Raw genomic sequence first — 20,133 nt, 5'->3', positions numbered from 1 at the left:
CGAACGATCTCCCCATGAGAAGATCGGCAACTTCTCTGCTTCTGCATCGGGAATGTCAAAACCTAAATGAACAGAGGAACCGCCAGGCAAAGAGCCCAATTACCCTGGCCCTATGAGCAGAACGTACAACCTTTATTTGATTTGAGAAAGACGACAACCCACGCAGTGATTAAGGGGATATAAATATATAATGGGGAATCTGTCATTGCAGGTAATTCAGCAATATGCATAAAATTTACACCTTTACTACAGAATTTACTACAAGGTAAAGTTCTGTAAAGTTCACAGCTGTGATCAAAGAACCGTTGTATACTCCAAAGGACATGAGCTACATAGTATTCAGAGCAGGACTACGCAACAGATCATTGTTAAACATGACTGAAATTCTGTCCTTTGCAATACAAAGATCCGACAATGACAATATGCAGATTCGATCCCTGACACACCACAGCGTTTCATCTTGTGTGCTGCGAGCATCTTGACCAACGTGATCTTTTATCACATCAGTGGTACACAACTGTATTTTTAACATATCGCCATGTAACTGCAGCAGGATAGTTTTCTCCATATAGTGCTGTTATCATTAAATTATTTATGTGGAAACACGAAGCCTTATCAGAACAAAAGTTCACATAACAGTCTACATCTTATTTTAACAGATCTCTATTTTTAGTAATATTATTTTTAATACTATTATACTAGTATTATTTAAGTAATATATATATATATATATATATATAAATAAATAAATATACACACACACACACGTTATATATATATATGCATTTCAACCTGAGGTCAACCCTCAAGAAGACATCTTCAAATCTGTGCCATTAAAAGTATATATTTATTTTGCAAATAAAAACAAACTTATTGCAGTTAGTTTAACTGCATCTAACAAATATAGAACATAACAAGTTTAAGTTTCTTCTTTTCTTTTAAAGATATAACAGAAAGGGTCTTGCATAAAATTATTGGTGGAAGGATTTAAGTTTAATTTATATGCTAGCCTCTTCACAGCCACCAACAAGGACATACAGTGGGTTCTAACCGTTATCTATTTTATTTTAATTTCACTTAAATGTTAATATGCATAAGTTAATTAAATAATAAATATACTGAACTCAAAAAGGTTAAGATTCATTATGGACATCTGGCTCTAGTTTCTGGGGGTTTATACTGATAGAGATTAATGTCTCCACTTAGACATCCAGTGAGGAGAATGTTTGGCCCCGCCCATCGCGCTAGTCGACACAATTCTGCTACTCCATCTTCGAAGACACTGGCCACACCCCCTCTGAGATCCCAGACGGCCAAATGGCCTGACTGGAAAACACCCACAAGATTCGATTCACAAACATCACCATCTAGCAACCTTGGTGGGGAGAGAGAGGGAGGGAGAGAGAGAGAGAGAGAGAGAGAGAGGAAGGGAGAGAGAGAGATGCATGTTCCTATTTTTTACATTTTGCTTACATTTGCCTACTATTCTCATTCTACTGTTCAAAACATTCATTATTTCTGAATAAAGACAATATCCCCAGGTGCAATACAACTGCCCCATACATTACTGACAAGCCGAGACAATATCACACAGCCCGGTGCTTAAATAAGTAAGAACAATATGTATTCGACTCTGTCACACTACTGCAGTCACCCAAGAAGCTAGCATGTGAGGAAATGCAGTGGGCATGTCTCACACCTCGCAGAGGGAGTAGCTGGGCAGGAGATGGGAGACAACGGGAGGTGCTTGCCCGTGAGTGGGTTCGTGGCAACGAGCATGAAGGGAGCAGATCCGTCGCTCCTACAGCACGCACTGGCGCTCTGAAGCAGCACACACAGCGCACCCTGTGGGTGGCAACAGTATGCAAAATACACCACACATTTGGACATTACTAGTATACTGAAAACAGTTCAAGAGTTAAAGGCACAGTGTATGTAATGTAGTTATTGATTTTCATTTCCTTACCCGATAGGAATATCCCCTCAGACAGGTTGTCGTGGACAGACTCTCACCCAACCGTATGGTCTGAAGCAGCTGGCCTGATTTCATGTTCCTGGGATAATGAAGACACATGGTACAGGTTCTGAACTGCTACAATTGAAAGCTGCACTTCAACAGCAGAAATCAAATAAACAGGGTCAAATTTATAAAGATGCACTATTGTTTCTGAGGTAGGACTGAACAATTTGGGCAAATAAATCTAATTGCTTGATTTTTCTGACCACGATTGCAATCTACCATATCAAACAATTACCAACTACCCTTTCATGTTTCCCACATTTTAGTGTTTCAGACTCATATTAAAAAGGATTTGACCATATTTATCATTAATTCACACACAATACCTTTTAATGAACAGAAAAAAACAGGGTTTTTGAAATATTTTGTTAATTTGCTAAAAAATAAACTGAAATATACCAAGTATTCAGATCCTTCACTTAAAGCATGTTTGCCAGCAACGACAGCCTCAAATCTTATTATGAACAATTCTATAGGCTTGGCACACCTTTCTGTCAGACGCTTCTTTCAGTCTTCTTAGCAGAAGTGTTCAAGCTCAGCCCGATTAGATGGAGAGTGTCTCTCCACAGATGCTCTACTGAGTTCAGGTCCAGATTCCATCTGGGATACTCAGATACTTCCAAAAAGTTTTCCCAAGGCAATCCTGAGTTTTCTTGGCGGCAGCCTGAGATCCTGGGCAAAGGATGTCACCCAAGCTTGTTCTATATTTTTCTACATCTATCTTTCCCACCATCCTGACCAGTCCATGTTACAGAAAACCATCAACACAGCATGGTGCTGCCAACACCAGGTTTGACTGTAGGGATGGTATTATTGAGGTGATGTTCAGTCTTAGGTTCGACTGTAGGGATGGTATTATTGAGGTAATGTTCAGTGTCTGGCTTTCTCCATACATGCCATTGGGAACTGTAGCCAAATAGTTCAATTGTTTCCTCAGACCAGAGGACCTTTCTTCTAATGGTCTGAAAGTGGTTCAGGGTACCTTTTGGTATATAACAAGTGGGCTCTAAAATGTGTTTTAGTGTGTAATGTCTGACCACTCAACCATAAAGGCCTGATTTGTGGAGTGCTGCACTGAAGATTGTCCTTCTCTAGAGTTTTCACATCTCCAGTAACTAATTCATAGTGACCATTGTGTTCATGGTCACCAGTCCGACCAAGGCTCCATGTCTACGATTATGCGGTTTGGCTTCAGATGTAGGAAAGATTGTTCCTGGACCAAAATTCTTCCATTTGAGAATAGTGAAAAATGCTTGCCCAGGTCTGTACCTTGACACCATACTGTCTCACAGATCTACCGCCCAATTCTCTCAACGTACAGCTTCATTTTTCACTATGACATATACAATCATCTGTGAGAACTTTGTGCCTTTGCTAATTATGTCCAATTAATTCAAATGACTCCCATTAAGTTGCAGAATCATTTCAATTAGTAGAAAGATACAACTGATAGAAGGATGCTGCACCAGAACACAACTGCAAGTGTTGGAACAAAGGGTCTGTATACTTGCAAATTAAAATAAACAAAATGTAGAAATCCTAGAATCTCTCTGTGTTTAATAATGTGTTATTTTAATCTCAGCCTGTTATTTGAAAATTGTGCTATTCGTATATAAAAATTGTGACCATTAAATGTTCAGCACTATAAGCAGTACAACATAAATAAATCAGAAGGCTGACTGGTTACACCCTGTTCGAGGTTGGTCAGCTGAAACGAGCACTATCACTTCCTCTACGGCTTCATAAACTTAATACTGGACTGAAGCTAGCAGTGCTCACTTTCCACATGGGTTAGGGTGTGTCTCGAGTGATCCCTCACCATATAAGGAGGGTCTTGGAATCAGTCCACCCAATCAGAGCATCTTTCTCCCCTTCCACTGCTGCCAAACTCTGAATGCTTTGATTGGTGGAGACCAGAGGAAGAGTATCTGCCACTCTGCAGAAAGGAGATAGCATGTGAGTAAATGCGATGGGATACTAGTTGGCATTTCAAGGGTATTTGTCTGTACTGTAGTGAGAACAAAACAGCTTTAGCAGTTATCAGCTAGTTTCATTGTAAATGCCAACATGGACATGTCATATTGACATTTATCACAAAAGATTTAAGAAATATGTTAATATATACCTGAGTTACATTTATTATAACAGCCTGAAGATTAACAAACTCCAAACATTTGTTAATAGTTTGTTAAAATAGGGTAAGGCAGAGGCAGGAAGTGAATAATGTCTTCAATCTGCAGTGGCTGGGCGACATGGGAGTTAGCAACACTGGGTGCACCTGCGTGTGTGTGCGTTTGATTTAGTTTTACCTGCCATCCTGAGCCAGTGTGAACACGGTGGCTTTCTGGTGGGCTCCAGGAACAGAGCAGCACACCAACCTACAGTCAGACACAGCTAACACTGCCTGCAAGGCACCTTTATACAAGTCCACCTGAGAGAACTGCACATTCATACTGGGACAGCAGAGTATCCTACAATAACATCACACACACACACACACACACACACACACACACACACACACACACACACACACACACACACACACACACACACACACACACACACACACACACACACACACACACACACACACACACACACACACACACACACACACACACACACAGAGAGAGAGAGAGAGAAATTATACATATACTCCCAGACTACTGAGAAAGCAGATTTAGCACATTTTGGTAACTTTAGCTCACAGGTTGTATAATTGCAGTAGTTACCATTTTGGAGCATCTCCCAGCATTGTGTTCATACGCATGTATACTGTACCTCGCCTCTGAGATGTCCAGTATTGTGTTTATAGTGTACCTCGCCTCTGAGATGTCCAGTATTGTGTTTATAGTGTACCTCGCCTCTGAGATGTCCAGTATTGTGTTTATAGTGTACCTCGCCTCTGTGATGTCCAGTATTGTGTTTATAGTGTACCTCGCCTCTGTGATGTCCAGTATTGTGTTTATAGTGTACCTCGCCTCTGTGATGTCCAGTATTGTGTTTATAGTGTACCTCGCCTCTGTGATGTCCAGTATTGTGTTTATAGTGTACCTCGCCTCTGTGATGTCCAGTATTGTGTTTATAGTGTACCTCGCCTCTGTGATGTCCAGTATTGTGTTTATAGTGTACCTCGCCTCTGTGATGTCCAGTATTGTGTTTATAGTGTACCTCGCCTCTGTGATGTCCAGTATTGTGTTTATAGTGTACCTCGCCTCTGTGATGTCCAGTATTGTGTTTATAGTGTACCTCGCCTCTGTGATGTCCAGTATTGTGTTTATAGTGTACCTCGCCTCTGAGATGTCCAGTATTGTGTTTATAGTGTACCTCGCCTCTGAGATGTCCAGTATTGTGTTTATAGTGTACCTCGCCTCTGAGATGTCCAGTATTGTGTTTATAGTGTACCTCGCCTCTGAGATGTCCAGTATTGTGTTTATAGTGTACCTCGCCTCTGTGATGTCCAGTATTGTGTTTATAGTGTACCTCGCCTCTGTGATGTCCAGTATTGTGTTCATACGTGTGTATACTGTACCTCGCTTCTGTGATGTCCAGCTTCCCCAATGACACACATAGCAATCCGGCTGAATCTGGAACCTCTTGAAGGGAAATGACCGACTAGACATACATACATTTGCATTAAATCAAAGACAATTCTGCGCATACTATTAGTGTACCAATGCATCAGCAAATACAGATATAAAAATTATACTTAAAATTCGTATTGTTATTTTAACATGAAACATTGCTTCACCCAAACTGGTGACATAAATAATACATATTATGCCCTTTTTATTAATTTTTATGCATGAAATAATCAAAACTATTTTGAGGACAGCCGATTTATATACTGAATCAGCTTTAATGAATGCATAATATCCTTGTCAATTTCAGAGAACTACTGTGTCATATTGTATATCAGTAATACATTCATCATGCCATGTCAGTCATTAATGTATTATTATTATATTGCATATTATATTTATATTATTGTATAATGTATTGTTATTATTATTTTACTTGATATTACAGTATGGGAAGAAAGGGTGTGTGTGTGTGTGTGTGTGTGTGTGTGTGTGTGTTTACCTGTGCAAATGTCCAAGTATGTAGAAGATCCCACTGCTGGATTCGGACCTTCTGAGCCCAAACACATACACTCCACTCCCCAGCTACACACACACACCACATCTCGGATGGCCATCGTACCAAACACACATCCAAAACACACCCCGTCTCCAGCGCCTAAAGCGGAAGGCAATCACCCACAACTATGTTAGCAGCACCAAATATTGGACAATAAACAGTACTGAATTTCAGCATGTGCAACTGAAGTTTTTCAATACATACAACCTTTAATGGCACAGTCCCATTAGACATGCATGAATACTATTAGGATCTTTACTATTAGACTTTTAAAGCATAAATATTTTAAATGAAATAAAAACATAAAAATGTAACTAATCTAAACAAAAAGACCTTTACCTTAAAAGTATGGGTCTTCTCAAGGGAGCCACAGGAAAGGGCATTGTGACATGTGGTTTCTGTGAGCTGTTTCTGGGCAGCAGCCTTAGCCAGGTGAGCAGGGTTCTTCATGGGTTCCAGAGAGCATTTTGCATCTGTTTGAGTGATCTCAGATCTTTTAGGAGCTAATCCAGCCCCATCTGCTCTCTGGTTGGCCAAGCCACATGAAAAGACTGGTTCACTGGTGATACTGAGTTTTGTGTTACTGCCACTTTCAATGTCTATGGCCAGAGAACAGGGTGGAGACAAGGCTTTGCTGTGCATCTGGACTCCAGTCTGGGGTTCAGTCAGTGGTGGAGCCTCACTCATAATTTGGGGACAAATCTCATGTTCAGAAATGTTTAGAAAACTGTTCTCAGACTGGTCGATATCTTGCGGAAGAGTATCCATCATAAAAGTGTCCTCTGTGTGATCGTGTTTGTCACAAATTTCTGAAGCGTCCTGAGCCTGCCTCCCTGTTCCGGGTCTTCTCCTAACATCTGCCACCAGTTCAACACATTCTACAGGCTCAGGTTCCAGTCGTGTACCTTCTTCTTGCCTCCCTCTTCCAGCCTTAGCTGGAATCCGACCTTGCACCATTGTTTGGCCCGCAACCCGAGTGTCCCTTGGTGTGCGGCTCTCGACCGCCACCATCCATGGTGCAGCAACTGGGACAGGTTCCCGAACGACTGGCTGGGAAGGACACCAGGCAATGCTCTGGCTGGAGGGAGAGGATAGAAGAGGAACGACGACTGGATGTGAAGAAGGGGACGAAGCATGAGGGGTAACACCCACAGAAGGGAGAGAAGAGTCAGGACCGCGCTGCGAATGCGTCGTCAGGGGAAAGCTGAGGGTAGGCATCACTAGGGAGAGGAAGCGCTCATCTGATAGCTCGCGAGTTTCATTGGGCCGACATACATTTTGCACCGTCTGAAACATGGGTGCTTCATCAGTCTTCTGGCCAGCTCCTTGGCCCAAAACCTCGCTTTTATTGTTCACAGGCGTTTGCGTGTCTGCAGCATCTGGGGTTTTTAAATCGGGCAAGTCTGTGGCAGATGTCTGTGACTGATGTCTGTTTGCAGCACATTCATGTAATTGGTGAGTGTCGCTTAGTTGTACATAGTCTTCAGGTCCTTTGTCATGCCCTTCATGTTTGGTGCTTACAGTCTGACCAACAGTCTTAGAATGTAATTGGTTCATAGGCTCAGTGAGCTTTTCTGATTGGTCCGTATTCTGGCTCAGAGGAAAGGTGCCTTCAAAGGAGGCACTAGGTGGCAGAGGCTCTGACACAAAACATTCCCTCTCCAGGGGCCGGACTTCCAAATGGTTGCCATTGATATGGCTCCTAAGGTCATAGCGTGTGATGCCAGGGCAACTGTTGCCACGGCCCGCATCAAGCTCTGTGTGATGCGAAACTGGAGGTTCCATGCTCACGCAGGACAGACGGAGTCGCTCCAGCTTCAGCTGGCCAAACACATCGTCTGGCAGGTGGAAGTCCTGGAGGTCAAAGGCCGTTAGCAGATGGCCAAGGTTCCGAACATCCTTCTTCTTCAAAGCCTGAGCAAGGGAAGCCAACGAAGGCAGGAGAGGTGTGCAATCTAAAAAGAAAACATACATACATTTAAAGGCAAGTTAAAAAAGTGTGGTATATATATGAATTTCAAAGGTTTAAAAAAAATGAAGTTGATCTTTTGAACATTTTGATATGAAATGATTATGAAAGAATTGTTAAGCTATATACAGAGACAGGTGTTTTTCCAGACAGGAAATTTAAAAAACGTTTTGTAGGAATATAAGCTTCTTAAAATTCACAAAATTTGAACCTTTTATGCTGTATATGTTAAACATCAGATCTCACCATTTGTGCTCGCCGCCGATTGAGAACGCAATACGGCTCTTTCTGCTTGGCCACACCTCCTCCTGAAGACTGGGTACACTTCAGAATTCTCCACACTTTTACAGTCCAGGTAAAGCTGAGAATCTGAAAGATGCTTAAAATCTTCTGCAACTGCTTGCTCTGTACTCGAGCTCGGCCTAGGTGATGAGGCTGCTGCTGACTGAGGTGTTAGTCTCGCCCGTGGGAGGGGCTCCACTAACAGGGAAGACTGTGATTGGAGGAGGCATTCAGATTGAGTAGCTGAATCTAATTCTTGAAGAGAGTGACATTGTGTGGATGGCTCTACTTGGGAATGAACTGCTACGCATAAACCTGTAGGAGACCTTGTTGTGCCCACTGCTCGTGTTCGTCTGCATCCTCTCTGCCTTCTACGACCACGTCCTCTGTTTCTGGGCTGGTTGAGTGGTTTGCCGCTTGGCTGGGAGGCCTCAGAGGTTGCGTGTCCTCCTCTTCGGGTTCGCGGTAGGCCTGACCTTCGCCTGCCCCTTCCTCTTGTGAGTTGGCTGTGAATGACTGCGTCGAGATCTATGGAGCTGTGAGCTGTAGCCATACGCCTGGTTGTACGAATGTAATACTCTACCGGAAAAGGCAATCCATCAATTAACGTGCAGGAATCTAAAAATCTGGCCTTTCCAGAGGAACACGGGATAGTCACACTGCCCTCACAATCATCGTCATCTGCAACACCAACTGTTTCTTCTATGACTGTCTGTAAATGATTAGACTGAGTCAGTCCCTCATCAGGCTGGTTAGAAACACCAGTTGATTGGTCAGATTGTGTCTGCATCAACTGGTCAGGGACAGATGAGAATGACCAAGAACTGCTGTCTGCTAATTGGACAGTGGGAGAGATCTTAGTTTCTGACTGATCATTTGGAAAGATTTCTGCAGCTGACTGGTTAACTGAAAATTCCTCTGATGCTTCCTGAAGAGTTGTCTGTTCCTCTGCACTTTTCTGGAGAACCATTGCAGAGTTACTTTCACTTCCTCTCAAAACATCCCTCAAGACACTTCTGGGCATTTCATCACTCGTCTTCCCATTGCCCCCATCCTCTTTCCATCCGTTCCGGGTCTTTGCCTCTTCCCTCTGCCCTGTGGCATCGCCTCCGTTTTCTTTCTCGTCAACGCATTTCGTCTCCAAGCTGCTCTCCTGCCCTTCGGCTTGCTCACCAACCTGTGCTGACCTCTCGTCATGTCCCAACACCCCATCGTTCTCGTGCCTCTCCTTCACTCCCTCTCCATGCCCAGCTCCCTCTCTCGGCCTCCCTTGGCTGTTGTCCGTGTCGGATTCCCTCTCCTTGGTCTGCAGACGTAGACGACTGCGCCTGGAGCGCAGGCGGAGAGTGGGGCTGAGGTGGCCTGTAGGGCTGGGGCAAGGAGACCCGCCCACCCCCTCAGAGAGGAGGAACTGTACCTGAGGGATTTTCTTAGCTGAAGGAGAGCCAGATAGGTGTCAAAAGAAATCAAAACCTTCATATAGTCATAGATGTGCATTTCATAATATTGTGACATTCAACAGGCACGAGTGAAGATGAAATGAGAACAGAATGTCAGGGGGAAAAAATGTCCCTATTTGTGCTCATAGAGGTATGAGTTATTTAAGGATGATATTATCCCCCCATTTTAGAGCATAATACTGGGGGGGGGGGGGGACCTCACTTGCATGATTATGCGTGAAAGCTTTTTAGACTCAAACTTACACTGTCGATTCATGTATTAAACTCGTCTCTGCAAGACTACGGTTGACAATGTCACTCACTTGTTTCCGAGAGCAGGGTCTGATTAGAGAGCAGGTCTGACTCTGACACAGTGGACGGGGCTGGGCTTGGCTCAGATCCGCCGGATACGTTGTGGCCAGAGATTCTGTTTTGCACATGCCGGCGTACAGCCTCCCGCCGCTCTGCACGCTAACATGCAAACGCGTACGTTTAGGCAGATGAAGGTCAGCGCGCCCCGCCGCGCCCCGCCCCGCCGCGCGCGTACGCGCACGCTCACCTGTAGTCTTCGCGCCGTCCTCTCGTACTCTCTTTGCAGCAGCGCGAGTCGCCTCCGCAGCTTTAAGCAAACAGTGACGTTCATTTATGTACAAGAAACCATCTTTGAACGTTGTCTTGTGGCTAGTTGGCTCTCAGCTGCATCACCAAATCAATGGCTGTGCTTACTGCGAACTCACCTTGTTCATCATTTCAAGTCATGCGTATACGTGATATAACTAGCATAGCTAACGTTACCTGTCTGTCTGTACGGTACTTTGTTACACAGTGTGCCAAAAGTACGAACCCGTGGTGCAACTAGACACACAGCTAATGTAACATTAGTATTACCTAGTGACAAACACAAAGTGCCATGAAAGACCTACCATCTCTTTATCTTCTCCCATGAGACTCTTCTCTGACATTCTGACAAGATCACCTGTAATTGACATAAATTCAGTTTCGGCTTGCACACAAAGTTGTTTTTTCCTAATACTGGGCAGCTGTGTGTCTTAGGAACGCTGTAATCAAGGTTGGTGCTGTCTAGCTAGTTGATACACTTCCACATTATCAGAGTTTAAAAAAACATCTTGTCAGAACTTGTAAGCAGATATGCTGTATGTGTAACACCGGCGATTGTGCTAGCTAGCGAAAACTTTAAAATTCACTTACGTAGTAACAGCCGAACACTGCTTTAAACAATGCTCTAGTTATCGATGTAAGCTTGGTTGTGTTCACTCCGGACAGCCATAACAAATCTCCCGCGGGGTTAGGTGGCAGGCAAAAATAATAGATACCACATTGTAGAATATGGATTGTTCGGAGGTAAGAATTGTTTTCTGTTTACCTGGGTGACTCTACGTATTTGTTTAAGGCAAACTATGTAGTGGCATTATTTGCTGTAAAATGTTATAAAACGGACGTCAAAAGCCTGGACGAAATTGAAATGAACGATGTATCGTTACTCGTGCCGTGATGTCTTATATGTAAATAGGCTTAGCTAGTGATACGGGGCTGTAACTACTGATAGTGCATTTATCTGTTTGTTTGCTTTTGCACTGTTTCGAGAGACGACAGATGCTATCTTTATCTGAGCATTAATCTCAACTGTGAAAATACTGTATCTGAAATACAAACTATGCTATAAAACGCTTTTCACTGAGTATTTCACTGAGCGTCAATGTATCGCAATGTAAATATTTTTCAACGTCTGTAGTCTTCCATCTCTAGTATGTGTGTAATGATACAATATCTATTTATGTTAACAATCTACTGTTCAGCTGTGCTATCTATACCATTGCATATCTTAATAACTTGGTAATCCGATGTGGGCTGTCGTATGTCGTATGTCGCAAGCAGACGCAGGCACCAGAAACCACGGTGTAATAAAATAATCATTAAACGTGTCCAGGCATTCTCTTGTAAAATAACTCTCCCTCTTTTCTTTCTCCATGTATGCTACAGTCTCAACCTGCAGTTTTATAATGTTTCCCAGTACTAATTTTCCTACCGTCTGTTCCCAACTTTAATTACTGCGTTGTGGTCATGTTGTTTCTCTCTGTAATGCATTTTCCATAATCAACATCTTGGCCATATGCCTGTGATGTTTTCCATGATAGTGCATCGTTATCAGTTTACCACGGAGCAAGTGGAATCCTGTCCATTCTGGTGTCCTGACTGGTTCTCTCTCATGTGCAGTTGTACAGTAATTGAGATTTATCTGCAGAAAGCAACCTGCAGTTCCGCATGGTGCAGTGTCATTTTGTAACAAAAAAGTTAAATACAGAGGTCACATATTGAAATCCAAGCTGAGTAATTGAATATTACACATATCCTTTTGTTCTGGGTAAACAAATGTCACATTGGGATATGTGGGACGTTAAGGATCATAAGTACATTCAATAAAATCTTCTTGCAGATTGGCTCTTATCTAGGAAATGACCATAAAGACTGTTTGTCATACATTGTTGAAAAAAAGGATGAGCATTCATAATTAAATTTGTTTGACATTGAATAATAAGAACTAGCTCAGGCAATTGGAGAAAAGCAAATTGGTTTTATTAGCATAACACATTTTAAATTTGCTCTTAAATTACAAAGTGACCCCTGTAAGTATTGACACTCATGGGGTCATGAACACTTTTTATTGTTTTTGGTGCATAGACACTGTCATTAAAGTCCACACTTATGAGCTTTAACTCTGTCGGCCAGTTACTATATCACTCTGAACAGGGCAGAAATGATTAGGGATCACAGAAATGCATTAACATGTTTTTAGAGGTCATTGCTTGCGTGTAACGAATGGACACCCACCCGGATGTGAGTGCACAGAGCCGTCTGGCTTAAACTAGAAGTGGGTGTATGCAGGGTCAAAGAAAGCACAAGTCAGGGCACAGCTGGTGGCGAGCTAATATCACCGGTAGAATCGAAGTCAAACAAGAAAATATGTCGTAACCATACAGGTCATACTTTTAAGTTCTGTACTCAAGTCCAGTAATGCGAGGGCCAGATTGTGCTGAATTGAGAGCTGTTGTTAAATGGGAGTATATGTTTAAGGTCTGATAATAAGGCTGTACTGGAGTCAGCAGCAGCTGGCGGTGGTTATCAGGAAGGGAACTCTCAGCTCTGATAAGGCACCACAGAGGGCATAGCGGCTGGAGGAGCCAAGGAGTTGAGTGGAATTCTGTCACTGTCAGGGAATCTTTTGATGAAAACTTTCAGTTGTAATGAGTATTGTCCAAACCGCTACTATTGTTTGAGATATCATTTCCTTTGAGGATAATTTCCTTAACATGTTCATGTGTTAAGGCACTTATATTTAACTGATTATTTTGTAACCAGTTGTTTTATTTGAAACAACTTCTGCTGCAAAGCCAAGCTGATGACCTTTAATTATATAGCATATGTAGCTGCAGGAGACATGATAATAATGACATGATAATGACATGATAATATCCCTTGTTATAAAAAATTAGAATCATTCACAGACTGTTTCTGTGAAAACATGTTTGGTATATTGTGCAAAAAGGAAATCCCCAAATGTATTATGACTTGATCTAACAAACCAAAAGGGTGCTCCTGAGTAATTGTGAGAGAAAACATTTGTAAAACTTAAAGAGAATAACACTGATAGGATTGCATGATGTGGATGTTTACTTTATTTAAATTTGATATTGCTATCTGATATCTATCGTCAGAAGGCGAGTTTGTAGACTAGCCAGTAGTCTATAAGCTAGCTAGTTATATACACTAGCAAGCTGTGTTATGAGTATTTGTGTTAGTGATTTGATATACTACTACTACTAATAAATAAATAAAATCATCATCATCATCATCATCATCATCATCATCATCATCATCATCATCTTTTTACACAAAGCATTTCATTTCGAGTACAAAAATATATAAGTCCTTCACATGCTCTTTTCCATACATGTTTGGTGTTTCACAAAAAATGACAATTTCTCAAAATATCCCACAACAGAAATGTGAAAATATGGAAAAACTAAGTTACACAAGTGATTATTTGAGCATATGTGTGCACTGCCTTTCACACACCTTATGTCATCCACTTTCTGCTAAGGCCAGACCGGGCCTTCAGGGATTATGGAGTAGTAGTTCAGGCCAAGGTCCTTCATGTCCATGTGCACTCCTAGTAGTTCACCACTGCTAAAGTTACCTAGAGGATCTTGAACTTACACTTTTGAATATGTGCAAAAGCCCTTGCGTATACGTGACAGAGGGCTGTGCCTCGTCCCAGAGACTTCCACGAGCTTCCCATGACTCTCACTCATGAGAAACCACCATAAGAGAGTTCAGAGTGCCTTTGCCTGGGAGCACACAAAGTTCAAGATAAGGTCATTGTCTAAGTGACACAAAACATCTCCAAAGTTCCAGGATGCTATTGATCATGGTGACATTTGTGTGGGTAGTAATTGTGCGAGGCACTGACTTTGTTGTTACGGGCAGAGTAAAGAGGACATCTCACCCTTACATTAATCCAAGAGGATTAAATGAGGTGGGGTCAGCTCGGCTGCTCTACTGCGGAAGGCTTCCTGTCACCTAACCAGTCGTGAGTCACGCATTAATGCTCTCGCCCACACATGCATTAACTGGTACTCTTAAATATCCAAACTCTGTGCACATATATGCATAAAGCATATTGGCCAAAATTTTCCTTTGGGTTTTTCACACGTAATATGTAACGTAATATCTCAAACCAACATTTGAGCTGATTGTAATGTTCCTGTGTCAATGCTGTTGTGCAAACAATACAAATGGTGCAAGAGGGCTTTTCACAAAAGAATTTGCAGGGATCTGCAGAAATCTGTGTACCATATAAAAATCTTGAATAAAATAATTGATATTGTTGTGCTCTGTAGGCACAGTCAGTCTAAACGCAGTAGGCTATAACTATTGTTGAATGCATGCTTTTGGGAAAAATAAACAGAGCCTTACTGTAATGAGGCCTTACGCTCATTTGATTTTCCGTGAAGAGGATGGGTATTGAGTTTACCTCACGTTGCCATGCCCACTACTGGTTGCATTTTAAAATATTAATTAATTGGAAATACTAATGGGCTCTCCACTGGCAGGATGGGAGGAGAAAAATATGACAGTTGTGCTTTCTGGAACCAAGACCAGATAAGGTCAGTTGAAAAGAGGAAAATAAGAAGAACCAGACTGCATCCTAAAGTATTGAGGGCATTCTTCTGTGAGCCAAAAAGTCTACTGCTTATGAATAACTCCAAATCACCACCTGGATGGGTTATTGGAAGCTGGACAAATAGATTTGTGCTTACAGATGTTGATTCCAGGATTTAATCATTCAAAGACCAAACTCTAAGGTGATGATGTTGACATAAAGGCCTCACATCCATTAGCATTAGTTCTGGCATTGATTTGACTTGAAATAAACTCATGCCCTATAACTGGGGGTGAAAGGGGATTATGGTTGCTGTTTTTTGGGGAGGTGTCTCGGCATTATGAACATTATTTTGTACATAGTCCATAAATTCTTGTATGTACAGTGACATCCTGGAGCATGTGGTGTACAGATATTCCATGACTGTGTGTTTTTCTGGCCAGTGCTCTGTCAGGTCTGTACAGAAGTCATTTATTTATTTGTTTGTTTGTTTGCTTATTTGGGAGAGTTTTGGTATCTACTTTGCCCTTTTGAATTTGAAATGCACTCTCTGTTACATCTTGGTTAGACTTAATCAGATACATTTATAAACCTGAAAAGTCCTTGATTGACAAATCTTGTGAAATGGTCCTCATGCAATGACAGTTTCTTAATTCTTCATTTTGTGGTGTCCTGTCTTGGGTTCTGCACGTTTTTAATAAATTTTTGTCCTTGAGAAATTTTAGAAGTGTTTAATTTTTTTTAATGCAAGGTAATTTAGTAATTTAGGATTTGGCAATTTGAGCTGAAAATTCAGTGACTACTTTTAACTCAGAAGGTCATAACATGTTTATACACTGACCTCTTGTGCAAGCATGCTGTTGTTGTTTACACTGAGGGCACCAAAAAAAATAAAAAGAGCCTCGTCGTGTCTCATTGGTGGGGCCCCGTGCTTGGTTTCACAGTTTCCTTCGTGCGCTTGTCGTTAAGGCATCAAGCGCCTCACTGCCTTTATCCAGATGCAGGCGAGCATCTGATGTTCTTTTTTCCATCAAGCAAGCGCAACTATTTTCACTCCAATCTGCACCCATGTTTTTGAAGCGCCTACCCCGTGTCTGGCGCTCATTGTCCTCTTTATAAGGTGCATCTCAAACGTGTTTCTATAGGTTTAGCTCTAATTACAGACCGTAGCCAATCTGTTACTCGCAGAGACTATGTGCCACATCACGTGGGTGACTGACCTACACTCAGTGCCACAGTGACATTAACATGGTAGTTGCTTGGTAGTGGGTGTTGCAACGGTATGAAAGTGCCGGACACAGCAGCGCTGCAGTTGCTCGTGTGTCACTGCTGGGTTGAGAGCCATAGAAAAGTACTCAGCTACAAGCGTCAAACGGTCAAAATCTGACCATTATGAAAAGTTGGAGGGTGGCCAACACTGATTTTGCTTGGTAATAGATATTCTATATTATATAACTGTACACATGCGATATGTTTCTAATAAAATGGGTAATAATTGTATATAACAAAGTCGTTGTCTAAGAAATACAGAATTCACCATTATTGCGAAATAAATGGGTCATAACGTGATACTAAATGGGGAGATACAAGATTCATAAGGACCTTCTTCAAAAGGCCTTCGCCTGTCAAAATGTATTTAACATTAATTCACACAATAGGCTTATTCACACACAAGCTTAATAATTAACTTGCACGGGTGCTCACCACGCAGAGAAAGTTAAGAACTGTTTGCCAAGCCGCAAATGCAATAATCTTTATCTGAGCTAGCACTGCTATTGGTCAGTGCTGCCCAAGCTAGACTCGCTCGGGTTATATAAGGTCCGTCGGTAAGATACCCCACTACGTCCGATCGCTCGAGCAGCTGACGTTCGTGTTTTTGCACAGCTGAACTCCGGAAGATTCTGTTAAGCGCTCGGTTTGCCAAGACCACCTGTAGCATTTGTTCTGTGAGTAAACAGACCGCATCTGCTTCAGAAGGTCCCCCACAAGTGAACGAGACTCCTCAAGATAAAAAGAAATCGTAGGACATCCCGATTCTCCGATGATGTCGCTGACGGTACAGGAGCAGCGGACCGTGCGCTTCGTCTTCTTGGGCGCCGCCGGCGTGGGTAAGACGGCCCTCATCGTTCGCTTCTTGCACGATCGGTTCGACTTCAAATACACGCGCACCGTGGAGGAGCTTCACGCGCTTGAATACGACACGGACGGTGCGCGGGTCCGCGTAGAGATTTTGGACACGAGCGGCAGCTACGCCTTCCCGGCGATGCGCGCCCTGTGCATTCGCACCGCGGACGCGTTCGCGCTCGTGTACTCGGACGCGGAGCGAGACTCGCTGGAGGAGGTGCAGCGACTGCGAGAGGAAATCCTCGAGATCAAAGGGGAGACGTTCGCGGGGATCACCGTGGTGGAGAACAAAGCGGACCTGCAGAGTGGCGGGCGCCTCGCCACCGCGGAGGTGATGCGGACAGCGGAGGAAGAATGGGGAGCCGGGTTCGTGGAGACGTCTGCCCGCACCGGCGAGAACGTGATCGCCGTGTTTCGGGACTTGCTCGAGCAGGTGAAGTTACCGAGCCGCGTGAGCCCGGCGCTGCGCAGGCGGAGGCAAACGCTGACAAGGGATGGCGCACGCGAGAAACAACTCGTGAAGAAAAACAACAGCTGCATCCTCTCTTAAAATGCATATAAATAACATATAAATGCACAATTCATGTGTTTTATGCATCATACTGATGCTGTCCTCATAAAGACCGCGGACTCATATCTGTGCTTTGGCAGTTTATGCGTCAAACCGCATTGTAACCTGCAACCCATGAAAAAGACAATGAATGAGTGTGAGTGAACTGTGCCCTGCATAACTTGACATTTTCTTTCTATTCATGAATTAAAATCATTGCCTTTCACTTTTCATTGTGTGGTTGTCACTTACTTACCTTCCATGGATGGAATAGCATAGGAGTAGCACCCCTACCCACCATGGTAATATTTGTTACACATCCATAAGTTCTTTAAAACTATGATGGGTTCACACATATTCTACCTTGGTTGAAAGTAGCCCATCAGAAGCCTAGCTGATGTCTACTAGAATCCTCAGATCCCCCAGTCCTGCAGTATTCACACATCAAATCTCAGGAGACACATGGACATCAATACATCACTTAACAAAATTTACATAATTGTGTAACCCCTCATTTGTTCATTTCTTTATTCATTTATGTGTGTTTGTGTCAAAACAACTTTTAGGTGTTCCTTAAATGAATGTTTTTCATTTTGGACTGAAATGATCACTGCAATATCTAATTTAAGTAGTTATTTAATATTGTACTTAGTATAGTGTCTAACCTTAAAGAAATAGTGCCCCCAAAAATGCTTTACATTGTTTATCATGAATAGAAACTACTGGACACAGCTAACATTGCTTTATTTATATCAAGCAGGTGACATTTCAGGTAGTGTATTATACAGTTTGTCCTGTCGAAGCTTTCTGGAAAAAAAGAAGTGTTTTGAACATGTCTTGACTTTCTAAACCAAAACTTATCATAAAAAAACATATATGGCAATGTTTCACTTGACTTGAATTAAAATGGTCATTGTTTATCAGAAAAGCTGTCATATAACTACAATAAAATACATAGGATAGTCACTAATTGTGGAAGCAACAGTGCTTGGATGGCAAATGACATCCTTTAAACATCTCAAAACAGAAATACATGCAATACATGCAAATTGCATGAGCCCTTGCAACTAAAAACCATATATCAGCCATTTCCCCTTTTTGTGTAATCAGCTATTTTAGTTTTGATTTTGTACAACCTTACTTTAAAATTGCATTAAAATGCTAAATATGCTTTATTTAGGCTTACTTTACTACATTCATGTGGGCATTTAAAATTTAAAACTTAATAAAGCAATAATGCTTTATATTATTGTTTTTATTTTGTAGAATGCGGAAGAAGAGTATGTGGATATGTGCGTTTTTTTTTCCTTTCAATGGCTCAATTATTATCGCTTTCCTATTCGTGTTTTGCGGAGGACGATCTAATAGTCATTTAGACATTTACACAGTGGGTGGCTGTACTACACAGAGGAGGTCATTCTTTTAACCTATTTGTGAGCATCACAGAGGATCACACATGGTTTGCATGTTATCTTAAGTACCTGTAGGTCACAAGACAATTTCTGGTTTGTATGACCTAATTTCTCTCTCCCAAACATTTACTTATATAAATCAAATAACCACCACTAATGGCATTATTTTTTTAACATTAACCAAATTTCAAATGCCCCCCTCAATGTTCTGCATTAAACAGAAGATAGAAATGCACGACACCGCAAACAGGTTTTTCCCTGAAAATATAAGTACAGTCCTGCAAGCACACATCATCCATAAATACAAACTTACAGATAACATCATATATCATGATAAAGTTATAATGGCTGTCTGACCAAACTGGTCATTTCCTATATGGCACAGGTGGTTGTGGAGTGCATACAGGCAAAGCTAACCTCTGCAGCAAACTGGGGAACTGCATAATGTACGCTACTGAGGGCCATGCATCGTGTCCGTGTGTTATGCAAAAATTAAGCACTTTCCAATTCAGCCTGAGTAGCCCACCTAAAATGACCCTACTGCTATGGCAACCCATTCCACAGTCTACTCCAAGGGTGTGCTTGGATAAACCGAGTGTGTGCTTGCATCTAAACAACAATAACAACAACAAAGAGAGAGGTAGCAGGGGAAGTCGTGAGCTGAAAGGGGTATAAAAGCTGTGCCAAAATAGGCACCATTTTTATTAAGAAGCCCTTCATGTAATAAAGGCTCAGCACATTTTACACTAAGTGGCTGTGACATCCTCTTTCCAATTCATTACCTTTTTGTCATGGCCCCCAAACGTGACGTTCTTTAGTACTTATAAATGTGAATAATAATTATAGTGGTATCTGAATAATTAATGCAGGGGCAAATATATAGTCAATTTGATATAGGAAAAGTGATATACAACACAGCTAGGGGTGGGCAATAACTCAGAAAGGCCAGTTATAAGGACTTTTTGCTTAAATTGAAAGTTGTGATTCTTGAAGGCAATGGTTATTTTGCAAA

The 20,133-nt window shown here is 42.0% G+C and overlaps 2 protein-coding genes across 2 annotated transcripts; one reads left to right on the top strand and one right to left on the bottom strand.

Annotated features, from left to right (window-relative positions):
* Positions 1-11,147, bottom strand: palb2 (partner and localizer of BRCA2). Its single transcript, XM_035534531.2, has 13 exons — positions 11,063-11,147; positions 10,777-10,829; positions 10,413-10,472; positions 10,177-10,324; positions 8,379-9,848; positions 6,503-8,118; positions 6,107-6,262; positions 5,556-5,638; positions 4,330-4,491; positions 3,840-3,956; positions 1,967-2,054; positions 1,700-1,845; positions 1-1,375 (listed from the first exon to the last, which is right to left on the bottom strand). The coding sequence occupies exons 2-13, from the start codon at positions 10,813-10,815 to the stop codon at positions 1,144-1,146; spliced, it is 4,317 nt and encodes a 1,438-aa protein (XP_035390424.2). The 5' UTR covers positions 10,816-10,829; positions 11,063-11,147; the 3' UTR covers positions 1-1,143.
* Positions 11,148-16,865: 5,718 nt separating this feature from the next.
* On the top strand, positions 16,866-17,935 carry rasd3 (RASD family member 3). Its single transcript, XM_027015751.3, has one exon. It carries the CDS (start codon positions 17,077-17,079, stop codon positions 17,707-17,709), a length of 633 nt encoding a protein of 210 aa, XP_026871552.1. The 5' UTR covers positions 16,866-17,076; the 3' UTR covers positions 17,710-17,935.
* The last annotated feature ends 2,198 nt before the right edge of the window (positions 17,936-20,133 follow it).

Source organism: Electrophorus electricus, chromosome 18, assembly GCF_041902795.1.
Source record: "Electrophorus electricus isolate QZ-2024a chromosome 18, ASM4190279v1, whole genome shotgun sequence".
Taxonomy (NCBI): domain Eukaryota; kingdom Metazoa; phylum Chordata; class Actinopteri; order Gymnotiformes; family Gymnotidae; genus Electrophorus; species Electrophorus electricus.
This window is presented reverse-complemented; position numbering and strand designations above follow the sequence as displayed.